Below are 14,226 nucleotides of genomic sequence, written 5' to 3'. Positions count from 1 at the left end.
AATACCCTCAAACTTGAGGACCACTCATTGAGAGGTATAGAGGGGGTTCCAAATAGAGGTAAATATTTGTGGGAGACTTTGCAAGTCCCCCAAATCTACATATATATTTAATTCATGTAGAGCTATGAGTCAAAGAGGAAGAATTAAAGGAAATTAGAAAATATTTTGAACTGAGTAGAAATGAAACCCCTTTTTCTAATATGAAAAATGCTACAGAGTTTCTTCTGAACACTAAGCATTCCACAACTGTTTTAGATATAGTGATTTTATTTTTTTCTGTTTGAGTTATTTGTACTTTGTAACTATTATAAATAATGCTGCTGTGAACGTTCATATGCAAGTTTTTCGTGTAGATATATGTTTTCATTTCTCTTGGGTATATGTATACCAAGGGTGGAATTGCTGGGTCGTATGTTCAGCATTTTGAGAAACTGCCATACAGCATTCCAAAGTGATCATCGTACACATTTTAAAGAATGTAAGAGGAGAAAAATACAGTATTATATTTACTATATACAACCAGATAGGTTCACAATATATATCATATATTTATTATTTATATTCTATATTTACTGTATGTATTGTACTTATGATAGATGACCAGGTATTTACAGTTTCTGTTGCTTTTCCTTCATTTCTGAAGTTCCAGGTTTCCCTCTGGAATCATTTTCCTTCTTACAGCCCCTCCCCCCACCAAAAAAAATCCTCTGTTTAAAATAGGCCTGCTGGCAATTCGTTTTCTTGGTTGTCTTTCTTCTGATAATGTCTTTATTTCACCTTCATTTTTGAAGGATATTTTTTCTGGATATAGAATTCTGGGTTGACAGTTCTTTTCTTTCTGTACTTTTCAATGTTGTTCCACAGCCTCTGGTCTCAATGGTCTGATAAGAAATCCACAGTTATTTAAATTCTTGTTTCCTTTTCTCATCATAGCTGACAATTTTATTGATTATTTTTTGTTAATATTGTACTGACAGAGCATACCTATCAGACTCTGGTTTTGAGGAGACCCACAAAACAAGTCAAGAGGATATCAGCAGCAAGAGAACTTGAGAATATGGTTCCTAAGCAGGTGAGCACGTGATTGCAAGTTTCATAGTAGAGATGGCTTAAAAGGTGCTAGGAGTTCTGGCTAGAAAATTTAGGTCTGTGAAAATGTCAGAGTAAAAACTGGGGTGTTTCTGATTGTAGACTCGGTTAATACAGTAAGGAAATCTCCTGCAGATAATTATTGACTGAAGTGGGCACAAGTTTGAGTGAGCATTTAGCCTGGATTTCTCCAGATTTAAATTATTTGCTTGAAACTCAGGAGCCTGGGTGTAATGGAAAGAGAACCCTGGGCCTCCATTTCCTACTCTATAAAATGTGGACAATAATTCCTAGGTCCTGGTGGTCTTATGAGGTTTATCTGAGGTAGTGATGATAATTAACATGTAATAAATACTTACTGTACGTCAGGCATTATACCAAACCTATGGAGAAGGAAATGGCAACCCATTCCAGTATTCTTGCTTAGAGAATCTCATGGACAGAGGTGCCTGGCAGGCTACCGTCCATGGGGTCGCAGGAGTCAGACACGACTTAGCAACTAAACCACCACCACCACCATACTAAACCTGTGCATACAACATATTTTATTTTACTGTCACAATCCTTTGAAACAATTACTCCTGCTATTCTTTAGTTTATTAGTGAGGAAATTGATGCTCAGAGCATGCTGAAACTAAGACCCAGCATAGCCAAACAAGTGTGCATGTGTGTGAAGTTGCTTGTGACCCTATGGACTGTGGCCCACCAGGCTCCTCTGTCCATGGAATTCTCCAGGCAAGATTACTGGAATACTGGGTTGCTATTTCATAATGGCACAGACTGGCCCTCACTGGGAGATGGGGCTTTAGGAATTATAGGACTAAATGATCTATGAGTTCCCTTCTGACTCCAAGTTTCTGTGATCCCAGTGGAATCTTGCTAAAGAGTAGTGATTCCCAACTGGGGGCAGTTTTGCCCCCCAGGAGACATTTGGCCATGTCTGGAGGCATTTCTGGTTGTCACACCTAGGGGTGGTGGGGGCAGAGTACTACTAGTATCTATTACATGGAGACCAAGGATGCCGCTCAGCATTCTACAGTGCCCAGGACAGTCTCCCACAGCAAAGAATTATCTGGCCCCAAATGGCTAAGTGCCAAGGTGGAGACAGCCTGCTATAGATAAAGGAAATCTCATTAAGCAATTAAAATGAATAGGATTAGGGACTTCCCTGGTGGTCCAGGGGCTAAGTCTCCACCCGCCAAATGCAGGGGGCCCAGGTCTGGTCCCTGGTTGGGGAACTAGATTCCACGTGCTGCAACTGAAGATCCCACATGCGACAGCTAAAAAAGATCCCGTATGCTGCAACTAAACTAAAAGAACACGCCGCAACTGAGACCTGGTGCAGCCAAATATTTAGTAAATAAATACATATGTTTTCATTTAAAAAATAAAGTAAAATAAAACAAAGTAAATAGGATTAGAGAATAATGTGGTTAGGTGCTGCTACAGTGTTTATTCAGGACAGAATTTTTGTCTGGTTAAATTATAACCACTTCTTCAAAATAAAACGTATTTAAACAAATAACAAAAGTAGTACACAATCACTACAGACATTTTGGAGAAAAGGCAGAGGAATATAAGGAAAGAAAACAAATCACTCTCAGTCCCTGCCTGTTCTCTTTCCTGATCTCTATTCAGCATCTCAAACACAGAACATCCCAAACAGGCCTCTTGATTGTTCTACTCTGTCAGCCTTTTCTTTCCTAGACTTTCCCAGCTGGGCAACTGGTACCTAACCCTTTAGAGTCATCCTTGACTCCCCTCTTTCTCACACCTACTTTGACTCCATTAATAAATCCTGCCAATTCTGCTTTTACGGTATAATCACAAGTTACATGATACAGTATAATCACTTCTCACCTCTCTCCCAACTACCCAGCCCCGGCCCCAGCACTAACCGAACCACTGTCGAGGCCTCCTAAGTGCTCTTCTTGCCTCCATGCTCACCCACTGCAGTCATTTCTTCACACATCAGTTAAAGGGATCTTTAGAAAAAAATTCATCAGATCATGTTGTAACCCAGCTCAAAACCTTCCCAGTGGCTTCAGTCACACTTGGAAAATCCTAACTCCTTTCAGTGGCCTGGAGACCCCACTGCTTCTTCAGCTTCATCATTTGTTCTCTTTTGAGCCACGTGGGCCTGTTTTCCATCCCTAAGCCACACTGAGCTCCTGTCTGTCTTGGGGTTCTCTTGCATTTGATGTCCCCTTTGCCTGGAACACTGCGCAGATCTTCCTTCCATTGTTCAGAGTCTGCCAGGATCGCTCCTCCTCGAGGCAGTCCTTCCTGACCACCCCATGGAAAAGATTTCTCTCCTCCCCAGGCTCCCATACCACCACCCACACGCCTTGCTCTGCTTGACTCTTACCTGAAGCCCTTATTATTCCATAGTATCATGCACTCTCTTACTTATTGATTAGTTTATTGTTTTCCTCTCAACTATAATACAAGCCCTTTAGGGCTGGAATGTGTCGTCTTATTGGCTGATATGCCAGTGTCTAGATCAGTATATATAGTAGTCACCCAGTATATATTTGCTGAGTGAGTTGCTAACATTTTAGGAACTAGGCTTCTAGTCTCTCATCTATCTTTTTTTGTTTGATTTATTTCATATAATTATATTCATTTCATACAATATACATAATATTATCTACCTAATTTTGTATCTTGATTTTTAAAATTACTATTGCATCTGAAACAATATTTTAGTACCAACTCTTAGTAAACATTTTAATAGTGGCATACTATGCCTTTGGGTAGAGATATCAACATCTCCTTGAACATTTAGATTATTCCAGTCTTCTGCTGTAGTAATTATCACTGCAGTAAACATCGTAGTGCGTAAGTCTTTTTTGCTTGTGGGTAATCTTCCTTAGGATAGCATCCTAAAATGAGTTCCTAGATAAAAGATATGAGTCCTTTTACATTTCTTAATATATACTGTAAAAATGGCAGTTTACTTTATTGTACTCCTCTCTCTTTCCTACTCAGTCTTACCCTGCCTGCAAAAGCCCTCCGCTGACTCCAAACCTCTTCAACATTTATGGGAAGAGCCCTCTGATTGTGTACTTCCTCCTGAACTACTCCACCCTGCAGCAGCATGGCCAAGATGTGTTGATGGTCCGGAGAGAAAGAACCAAGACCATCTCATATCCTTTCCACCGTGGGTTAGACACACATCACTCCAGATCCCTGCTTCCCCTTCCCAGAAGCAAGGGTGAAGAGAGACACATCCAACCCTTAGCACAGCACCTGACACACAGTAGGGACCGATCAAGGGTGACCATTGATACATGCCTATGGGTCAGAATCTTGCTCATTTTAATTCAAAACCTGCCTCATGCTGTGTGGGACACTGGGCAAGTCAGATTTCCCTGTGTGCAAAATCTTTTCCTATCTACCATAAAGAATGGGCTACTTAGCGACTCTAACATACTTTGCAATTTACTAATGCCTCCCAGATGCTCACTGACCCCACAGTATATATTGATCAGGAATTTTGGTGTGTAAGTGTGTGTTTCTTCTAGCATCCTCCTCACACACACACCTCCCTCCTCAAGACCCATTAGCAAATTCCTGGCCCCATTGACATTTATCCTAAAGATATGGTCAAAACCCAGATCTTAAGAAAACGGGTGTGATATGTGTTGGCATCTGAGTCTTAGCAGTTTCCATAGAGGGTCAGAACATAGGATCAAATAGACCCGGATTCAGGAACCAACTCAACTGCTTACCAGCTGAGTGATCTTAGACAAGTTCCAGCTTCTCTCTGAGCCTCATTTTTTCACCTATAAAATGGGGATAACAGTACCTGCCTCATAGGGTTGTAATGTAGAGAACAGGTACAGCGCCTGGCAGGTAACAAGCGATTGAACGAATGTTACCTGTCAGCATAGTACTTTGTTATTTATAAAATGCTTTCCCTTATATCACCTCATTGCGCTGTAAGGACAGTGTAGTGTAGTAGAAGGAGCCTGCGTTGGGGATACCCAGCCCTGGATTTGAGTCCCAGTTCAGTAGCCCACTGGCTTCAAGATCTCATGTGCACACCTTCAACTCTAAGCTCAGTATCTTTATCAACTCATTCCTAAAATGAGGATAGTCACACCAAATCAATAGTGTTGTGACCAGGATTAAATGGCATAGAGCTGGTACTAAAAAAAGTAGTAACCATCATTATTATCATTAACAGTACCTGCTGCTGCTGCTGCTAAGTCGCTTCAGTCATGTCCGACTCTGTGTGACCCCATAGATGGCAGCCCACCAGGCTCCGCCGTCCCTGGGATTCACCAGGCAAGAACACTGGAGTGGGTTGCCATTTCCTTCTCCAATGCATGAAAGTGAAAAGTGAAAGTGAAGTCGCTCAGTCGTGTCCGACTCTTAGCGACCCCATGGACTGCAGCCCACCAGGCTCCTCCATTCATGGGGTTTTCCAGGCAGGAGTACTGGAGTGGGGTGCCATTGCCTTCTCTGAGGTAGGTATTATTATCCCTATTTTATAGATATGGCAATGGAGGCACAGAGGGTGACATACATTGTCTGATGTCCCACAGCTCATGATGAGTGAAACTGAGATTCTGACCAGTTCAGAAAGGGTGGAAGGGAGGGGAAGGTAGAGAGAAATTTTCAACATATTAATACAAACATGAGATAGGGAATCAGAATTGACCCTGAAAGGAAAGGAAAGTTGGAATCCCTTTCTATTCACCACTTTGATAATAGAGTAAGAATTTAAGATGATAGTCTAAAATAAGCACTTCTAGGCCTTCCAGGAGCTTCCTACGTGATGCAGTGGTAAAAAATAAATCTGCCTGCTTATGCATGAGATGCAAGAGATGTGGGTTCAATCCCTGGATCAGGAAGATCCTCTGGAGAAGGAAATGGCAACCTGCTCCAGTATTCTTGCCTGGGAAATCCCATGGACAGAGGAGCCCGGCGGGCTACAGTCCATGGGGTTGCAAAGGATCAGACACAGCTTACCGACTGAACATAGCACACAGCCCTTCCATCAGCAGGAGGGGAGAAGGACTTTATTAAAGATGGGAGAGTGGCCGAGCCATGGAGAGGTTAGGCTTTTTCTTTCCCAAGCAGGCCACGATCAAGGCCATGGAGGGTTTCCTGCTGAGGTTTCTAGAAGCAGGTCAGTTTTCCCACTTGGGCATCTCCCCTCCCTGCTCCCCATGCCCTGGACATATCCCACCAACAAAGCTGAGTCAATACCAACTGATGGTGTGGGGTTTTCCTTGACATGAAAGCCACTGAGTCCACCCTGACCTATGCTGAGGTCATCAACCTGACACTGAGCAACATGAAGAAGCGGAGGGAAAACTTCCACCAGCTGAACTGGCTACACTGGAGTGAGTGGAATTATTTTGACGAGTACCTGAAGGAGCTGCAGGACAACTTCCTCAGGTATTTAAGGGGCCTTCAAGGGAAAGCGGCGTGGTTTCAGCATTTGTCTATTGCAGCATGTCACACTAATTTGTAACTGGGGTCCAGCCCTGTAACCCGTGCGTTCAGAATGTAAATTCCACAGTAACAGAGACCAGGTCTTTTTTTTTACAAGTTATTTTTTTTCTGACTACAAAAACATTTGTGCACAATGAAAACAAAGAACCTGGAAAAACACCTATAGGTACACACTCACATTGCCAGTATTTTCCTATAAATCCATCCAGTCTTTTTTCCTGGGCACATATGTCGGTATCTCCAGGGGTGCAATTGGTGAATCTGGAATAGGAAATTCTATAGCATAAATAAACTGGTTTCTTCAGCACATAAAAAGCAAGGAAAATAGAAGAGGAGGGAGGAGGAGCTGTTGTTGTTTAGAAGACACTGGAGAGATATATTAATCAAAACATTGTTTGGATCCTGACTTAAATCAACCAGTTGAGATCATTATCTCAATTATGAGATAACTGGGGAAATTTGAACATTGACCTGGTTTTAAGTGATATTAAGAAATTTGTTTTATTAGAGTGTTCTTTCTTAAAGATATTATAATAATTTTGTAGTTATTTTTTAAAGAGTTGTGTCCTAAAGAGATATATCATGAAGTATTTATGGCTGAAATGACACAGTGTCTAGGATTTGCCTTAAATTAAACCATTTGGCATGGGGACAGGGAAGCAAAGGAGATAATAGATGAATCAAGACTGACTTCATATTGATAACTTTTGAACCAAGATAATGGGTAAATGATGTTAATTATACAACTTTCTTTATATACGTTTAAATTTTTGAACAGTCTTTTTTTTTTTTTACAAAACACAAATTGCAATGTTTATTAGATTCAACAGATAAAAATTACATTTCCATTAATATAATAAAACAAATAACAAAGGTTAAAAAAAGTACTATAAAACTATATATAGTTCATTGAAAGTGTGCCTATAGGCAATCAATATATAGAATCACTATCACACTCATAATTTTTCTCCTTGTGAATTATAACAAAATTTAAAATTATGAGTGAAATAGCAATTCCCCACATTTAATACACAAATGGACACTTTAAGTGAACATTATATATATCAATGTTATTTGTGTGTTGTCGTTGTTCAGTCACCCAATCATGTCTGACTCTTTGTGACCCCATGGAACATGCCAGGCGAAGTTTGCCCAAGTTCATGTACATTGCATCAGTGATTCCATCCAGCCATCTCATCCTCTGATGCCTTTTTCTCCTTCTGTATAAGTATTTGTATACTTTTATATATATATATATATGCTGCTGCAGCTGCTAAGTCGCTTCAATCGTGTCCAACTCTGTGTGACCCCATAGACAGCAGCCCACCAGGCTCCGCTGTTCCTGGGATTCTCCAGGCAAGAATGCTGGAGTGGGTTGCCATTCCCTTCTCCATGAACAGTCTTTATTGTTATTCCATAACAGTAATGGAAGATGACAAATGCCCACGTGGAATATTAGTTGTAGGTGGGTTAGGACTCTTCAGGGATGTCAGTTACCACTTGTTCCCCTAATGTGCCTCCCTTGTGGCTCAGTCAGTAAAGAATCTGCCTGCAATGTGGGAGACCTGGGTTTGATCCCTGGGTTGGGAAGATCCCCTGGAGGGAGGGCATGGCAACCCACTCTAGTATTCTCGCCTGGAGAATTCCCAAGGACAGAGGAGCCTGGCGGGCTGCAGTCCACGGGGTTGCAGAGTTGTACATGACGGAGTGACTAAGCACAGCATCTGTAATGTAGCATATCCGTTTGGAGCACTGGCATTGAAGGTGGACAGAAGCTGCAGGTACAGCTCTGTCTCACCCTTTCTATGAATTAGGTCCATCATTTAGCCCATGTGAGTCTTGGATATCCCATCTGTAAAACAAGGACACTACTAACAGAGTAGTTGTGTGGGTTAAAGGAGATGTCTAGGTTGGTACCTGGCTCACAGGAAGTGCTCAGCAAATGACGGCTCTTAGAGGTAATACATGTGACCTCATTCCCTGAAAACTGCAGGATCCAAAGCAGCACCAGGTCTTGGAGTTGGAGAGTTTGCTACTGGGGAGGCCTAGAGCAGTGTTCCTTAGAAAAGGCAATCCAGGAGCTATCTTGCAGGGATCTCTGCTCTAGGTGGAGGAAGAACCTAGTTAGCACATGCAGTTGGAGCTGCAATGAAAGAGCAGGATCAATTGCTGCTGCAGAACTTAGTTTCCTTGTGAGTCAGAGCCATGATCCTTAAACTTGTATGGGGGCCAAGCACCTGCAATTCAAAACACCCTTTGCAGAATTTTATGAAATGTTTCGACATATGACCCTGTCATACAAACTAAAGATGCTCTTACTAGTGGAAAATAGGCACCTAAGACAGGTATTGGAGAAGAAAATGGCAACCCACTCCAGTATTCTTGCTTGGGAAGTCCCATGGACAGAGGAGTCTGACACACTACAGTCTGTGGGATCGAAAAATTGTTGGACATGACTTAGCAACTCAACAACAAGACATGTATAGGCTTCAAAATCCCAAGAAATGACAATATAGGAAATACTGCTCAGTTGTTCAGTCATGTCTGACTCTGTGACCCCATGGACTGTAGCTCACCAGGCTTCTCTGTCCATGGACTCTTCCAGGCAAGAATAGTGGAGTGGGTTGCCATTTCCTTTCTCTGGTAGAAAATACTATCAAGGATTTATGTCCAAGTTTTCCTGTTAGAAAATGTCATCACAACAAAGACAAGTGCGGTTTGCTGCTTCTTTGTCTCTCCACTGCAAGCAGAAGCTGGCTTCAGAAGGTTAGGAAAAGAGGATGCCAAAAGTGAGAATGTTGTGTCAACATGATTTTTTTGTCTTGACTTGGGGAAAGACGTTGGAATAATCTCCGGTTCAGGCCAAGGTCAACAGTTGTTTCTTACTACCAGTCTTTTTACATCTATTCCATAGCAGCAGAGAAGTATATGATACATCTTAATTCATTTGAATATATTTTTATTGCTATTTTGACTACCTTGAATGTCCATAACTTGTTTCTTCATTGAATAGAGGTCTATTCACCTTTCAAAGGTCAGCTGGTGTACTTCCCAATTCCACTGAGAACCTTCTCCTATCATAACAGCAGCAGCAGAAACTGACATTTACTGAGCACTTCCTGTATATTACTACCAGGCCCTGTGCTAATCGCTGGACCTATGGTAACTCAATTTATCCTCAACATTATACTCGGTTCTATTATTACCATGTTGAGATGAGTACACTAGCGAGGAGAGGTTAAGTAACTTGCTCAAGGACACATAGCAAACGGCAGAACCCCAAACTGAATTCCGCTTGCCTCAAGTTCATGCTTCAGCTTTCTCTCAGATGGTTGGTTTTCCTCACCTGTCTTCCTAATTTGAGTACATTCCGCTGAGTAAGGGACAATGTCTTATTTCTCTGTACCCCACAGGGCTGTATGACTCCCAGCACAGAGCAGGAGCTTGGTGACTGAGTTGCTGTTGTGTGGCCAACATTCTGCTTCAGTCAGTTGCTCTTGACAGATGTAATGAATGAATTTGTAAATATCTGACACTTTTTCATGTGAAGATAGAGTAAAGAGTAAAAAGATAATGCTGACTCTTTAGTCTTTTTCCATGTGTCTTTGTGATTTCCCCACAGGGAGGTGAAGAATATTGATCAAAGAGCGAAAGACAAAAAAAAGGCAAACCACATGTTCATCCAGGCTTCAACCTTCCTTGAGGACATTCCTGAAAAGAAATCTAGAAGAAGATATCAGAGGGAGACTGAGTTTATTTTGAGGTTTGTTTGAACAAAGACCATAGGCAAAGTAGAAATGTGAACATTGTAGGAATTCTTAATACATGGAAAGAAAAAAAAAATATATAATATTTTTATATTATAAAAGTCCACTCACTTTTATATGTTAATCACTCAATTCTCACTTTATTTTTATTATTATTAGGGGTAACTGTAAGGGCTACCAATGACCTTGTACTTCCTCTATGCCAAATACTTGTACTTTATGAACTGTTTGAGTCAGAGCTCTTAGGTTGCAAGTGCCACAAAACCAACTCAAACCCGCTTGAGTGGAAGGAAAATCTCATGGTTTTTGTAACTGGAAAGGCCACAGACAGACTGGCTGTAGGTACGATAGACCTGAGGGCTCAAAGATTTTTTTCAGATTCTTTCCTTTTCTTTGTTTCTTAAAAAATTTTTTTTAATTTATTTACGTAGGCTTTACTGGGTCTTTGTTGCTGCACGTGGGCTTTCTCTAGCTGCAGTGAGCAGGGGCTACTCTTCATTGCAGTGCAAGGGCTTCTCACTGTGGTGGCTTCTTTTGTTGCAGAGCGTGGGCTCTAGGGCACATGGGATTCATTAGTTGCGGTGCTTGCAGGCTCTAGAGAGCAGGGGTGGGGTGGCTCAGTACTTGTGATAGTCGTGTAGGGGGGCGGCTCAGTACTTGTGATAGTCGTGTAGAGAGCAGGGGTGGGAGCGGCTCAGTACTTGTGATAGTCATGGCTCTTGGCTCTTGGGCTTAGTTGCCCTGAGGCATGTGAGATCTTCCTGGACCAGAGATCCAACAGGTGTCACGTATATTGGCAGGCAGATTCTTGTCCACTGGATCACCAGGGGAGTCGTCTCCCTTTCTTTTATGACCCTCTGTTCCTGTGTGCTGGCTTGCTTTTCAAGCTACCTCTGCCCTTGAAACAAAAGACCCTGATGCTGGGAAAGATTGAGGGCAGGAGGAGAGGGGGACGACAGAGGATGAGATGGTTGGATGGCATCACCGACTCAATGGACATGGGTTTGGGTAAATACCAGGAGTTGGTGATGGACAGGGAGGCCTGGCGTGCTGCGGTTCATCGGGTCACAAAGAGTAAGACACAACTGAGTGACTGAACTGAGCTGCCCTTGAAAGAAAGAGCGCCAAGAACAGCCCCAAGCCTATGTCTTTATAGTGTATGACCTGAAAGAAAGAGAGACACCCTCTCCCAGCCTCCATAAACTAAGTAAGCCTCATAAAAGTTTCTGATGGTGATGCCAAAAGCTCAGTCTCTGAACACCAGTGCCGAATCGAACCTCAGAGACAGAGTTTTGGATGAAGTAGAAAAGAAGAGACTTATTGTTTTGCCAGGTGAGGTGGGGACACAGTAGGCTCCTGCCCTCGAAACTGTGTGTCCTAACCCGGGAGGATTTGATGAGTTATGTAGCAATTTCTCTTGAGTTTTCTTTGACCTATGTGTTGTTTAGAAGCATGTTGTTTAATCTCCAAGTATTTGGGGATTTTCCAGCTCTCTCTCTCTGATATTGATTTCCAGTTTGATTCCATCTTGGTCTGAGAGCAGGCATAATGTGATTTATCTTTTTTTCAGATTTGTTTAGGTATATTTTTTGGGCCCAGAATTTGGTCTGTCTTGGTGAATGTTACATGTGAGCTTTCAGAGACTGTATAATCTGCTGTTTGGGGGTGATGTAGCCTACAGATGTCAGTTACATCCAGTTGATTATTGGTATTGTTGAGCTCAAGTATGTCCTTACCGATTATCTGCCTGCTGGATCTGTCCATTTCCGATTAGAGGAGTGTTGAAGTCTCTGACTATGATAGTGGAGTCACCTATTTGTCCTTGTTTTCAAGCAGTTTTTCCCTTGTGTAGCTCGATGCTGCTTTGTTAGGAGCATACACATTAAGAATTGTTATGTCTTCTTGGAGAATTGACTGCTTTATCATTATATAATGTCCTTCTTTATCCCTGATAACTTTTTTTGCCTTTGAATCTGCTCTGTCTGAAATTAGTATAGTTACCCTTGCTCTCTTCTGATCAGTATTAGCATGGTGTATTTTTCTCCATTCATTTACTTTTAATCTATAGCCACATTCTCTTTTAAGGAGCATTTCCAGAAGTCCCAAACAACATTTCCACTTCCATCTCATTTTTGCTAGAACGTGAATGTATGGCTACAGCAATTTCTTTATTTTTAATAAATATTGTTTAAAAATATTTAGCATGTTCTTTTATTAAAATAAAAATGATTATGATTTTATAATATTAATGAGGTACAACTTAGCATAACATTTGCCTACTTTGCCAGTGCAATTCAGTGATTTTAGTAAATTCACAGAGATTTGCAACAATTACTGCAATTTAGCTTTAGAACTTTTTCATCACCCTAGAAAGATCCCTCATGCCCATGTGTAGTCAATTTCTTTTAACTTCTCCCTTTTTAATAACCTCCTTGGAAATATCATATAACATTACTGATTTATTTCAAGGGCCAGATATTAGTCACATGGTGATGTTGGCTTCAAAGGAGACTGGGAAATGGGTTGTTTGTTTGTTTTTTAAATCTGGGTACATTACCATCTTAAACAAAAACTGGCTCCATTGCTAAAGTGAAAAGGGAGAGTGGATGATGAGTTGTTAAATAACCATCTCTACCACAGATAGATGTGTTATACTCTCCATTTCAGAGATAAAGAAACCAAAGCATAATGATTTGAGAAATTTAATGAAGGAAAACTTTCAACCTTCTAGTTGAAATTTTCCTTCAAACCGGGAAGGAAATTTTCCTTCCTTCCTTCACATTTTAAAAATAATAGTTTAGCTTGAGGCCCACCTGTTTGAGCCACGGAATCCTGTAAATTCAGTGATGACTCATTAGCATTCTTTCTGATATCCAGATTAGATTCTCAGAAATACAAAAAGCCAACTAATGTAATTCACCAATGTTATTGTTATTCCCTCAGACAAGACTATCTTTCAATAACTTCTTTTTTTAAATTGAAGTATAGTTGATTTACAATGTTGTGTTAATTTCTACTGTACAGAAAAGTGATTCAGTTATACATCAAAATAAATTCTTTTTATATTCTTTCCACTACAGTTTATCTCAGGATATTGAATATAGTCCCCTGTGCTATACAGTAGGACTTTGTCATTTATTCATTTTATGTGTAATAGTTTATATCTGCTAACCCCAAACTCCCATTCTATCCCTCCCCCACCCTTTCAGTTTACAGCTTTTCACCCTTACTTCTTAATCTAGCTAACCCCTCAGTAACCCTTAAAACTCAGCTCAGACATCACCTCCAGGAAGTCTTCCCTGATTTACCCACTCAGGGTATTGTCCTGTGCTTTCCTGATCACATATCACAGAACATAGTATATTCTAGTCACAGATTTGCTTGTCCACAGATTGAGATTTGTCCTTGAGGTCCGGAATACTGCCCTAGATGACCTTTTTTTTCCCTCCAGGGCCTAGCATCCAACAGATCCTCAGTCAATACTTAGAAGATGAATGAGGGAGTCATTGCCATGTGTTCAGCATTCTGCGTCAGTTATTTGCTATTGCCAATGTTTTGGCTGATTTGTAAACTTTTTCTGTCAATACTTATCAAGATTCTAGTGAAACCTTTGAAGAGATCACACTTTTTTTTGAGCCAATTTTTGTTAATGTCTTTTTTGTTTCCTCCACAGGAAGGAAAAGGAAGAGAGGGATGGAGAATGGAAACAGAATTTGACTGACTCTTCCTTCTCACCATCAAGCACTGATGAAGTCTCGTCCCTGTAGGAACTTGGAAGCTCCTACAAAATTTCTGACATTCCTGCTAGTAGGAGAACAAAAACAGGAGAAAAAGAAACTTGTGGCCAAAGACTGAGAAATAGAAATAAATATTCCCAGGATCGGGGAAAGATTCCACTACA

The 14,226-nt window shown here is 41.1% G+C and overlaps 1 protein-coding gene across 2 annotated transcripts in view; it reads left to right on the top strand.

Annotated features, from left to right (window-relative positions):
- The window catches only part of FAM227A (family with sequence similarity 227 member A), a 51,284-nt gene extending 37,058 nt beyond the window's left edge, over window positions 1-14,226 (top strand). The window contains exons 13-17 of one of the 2 annotated variants that reach the window (XM_086402861.1): window positions 978-1,072; window positions 4,081-4,238; window positions 6,349-6,501; window positions 10,181-10,321; window positions 13,999-14,226. In XM_086402861.1, coding sequence (XP_086258987.1) covers window positions 978-1,072; window positions 4,081-4,238; window positions 6,349-6,501; window positions 10,181-10,321; window positions 13,999-14,092 — 641 coding nt within the window. In that variant the 3' untranslated portion in view covers window positions 14,093-14,226. Of the gene's footprint in view, window positions 1-977; window positions 1,073-4,080; window positions 5,253-6,348; window positions 6,502-10,180; window positions 10,322-13,998 lie in introns of those variants that run through there. The other variant, XM_086402860.1, reaches the window with a different exon arrangement.

The sequence above is a fragment of the Bos grunniens genome, chromosome 5 (assembly GCF_055505025.1).
Source record: "Bos grunniens cultivar Pamir isolate PY7600 chromosome 5, Bosgru_T2T1.0, whole genome shotgun sequence".
Lineage (NCBI taxonomy): Eukaryota > Metazoa > Chordata > Mammalia > Artiodactyla > Bovidae > Bos > Bos grunniens.
Note: the sequence above shows the minus strand (reverse complement) of the source record. Positions and strands in the feature narration are given on the sequence as shown.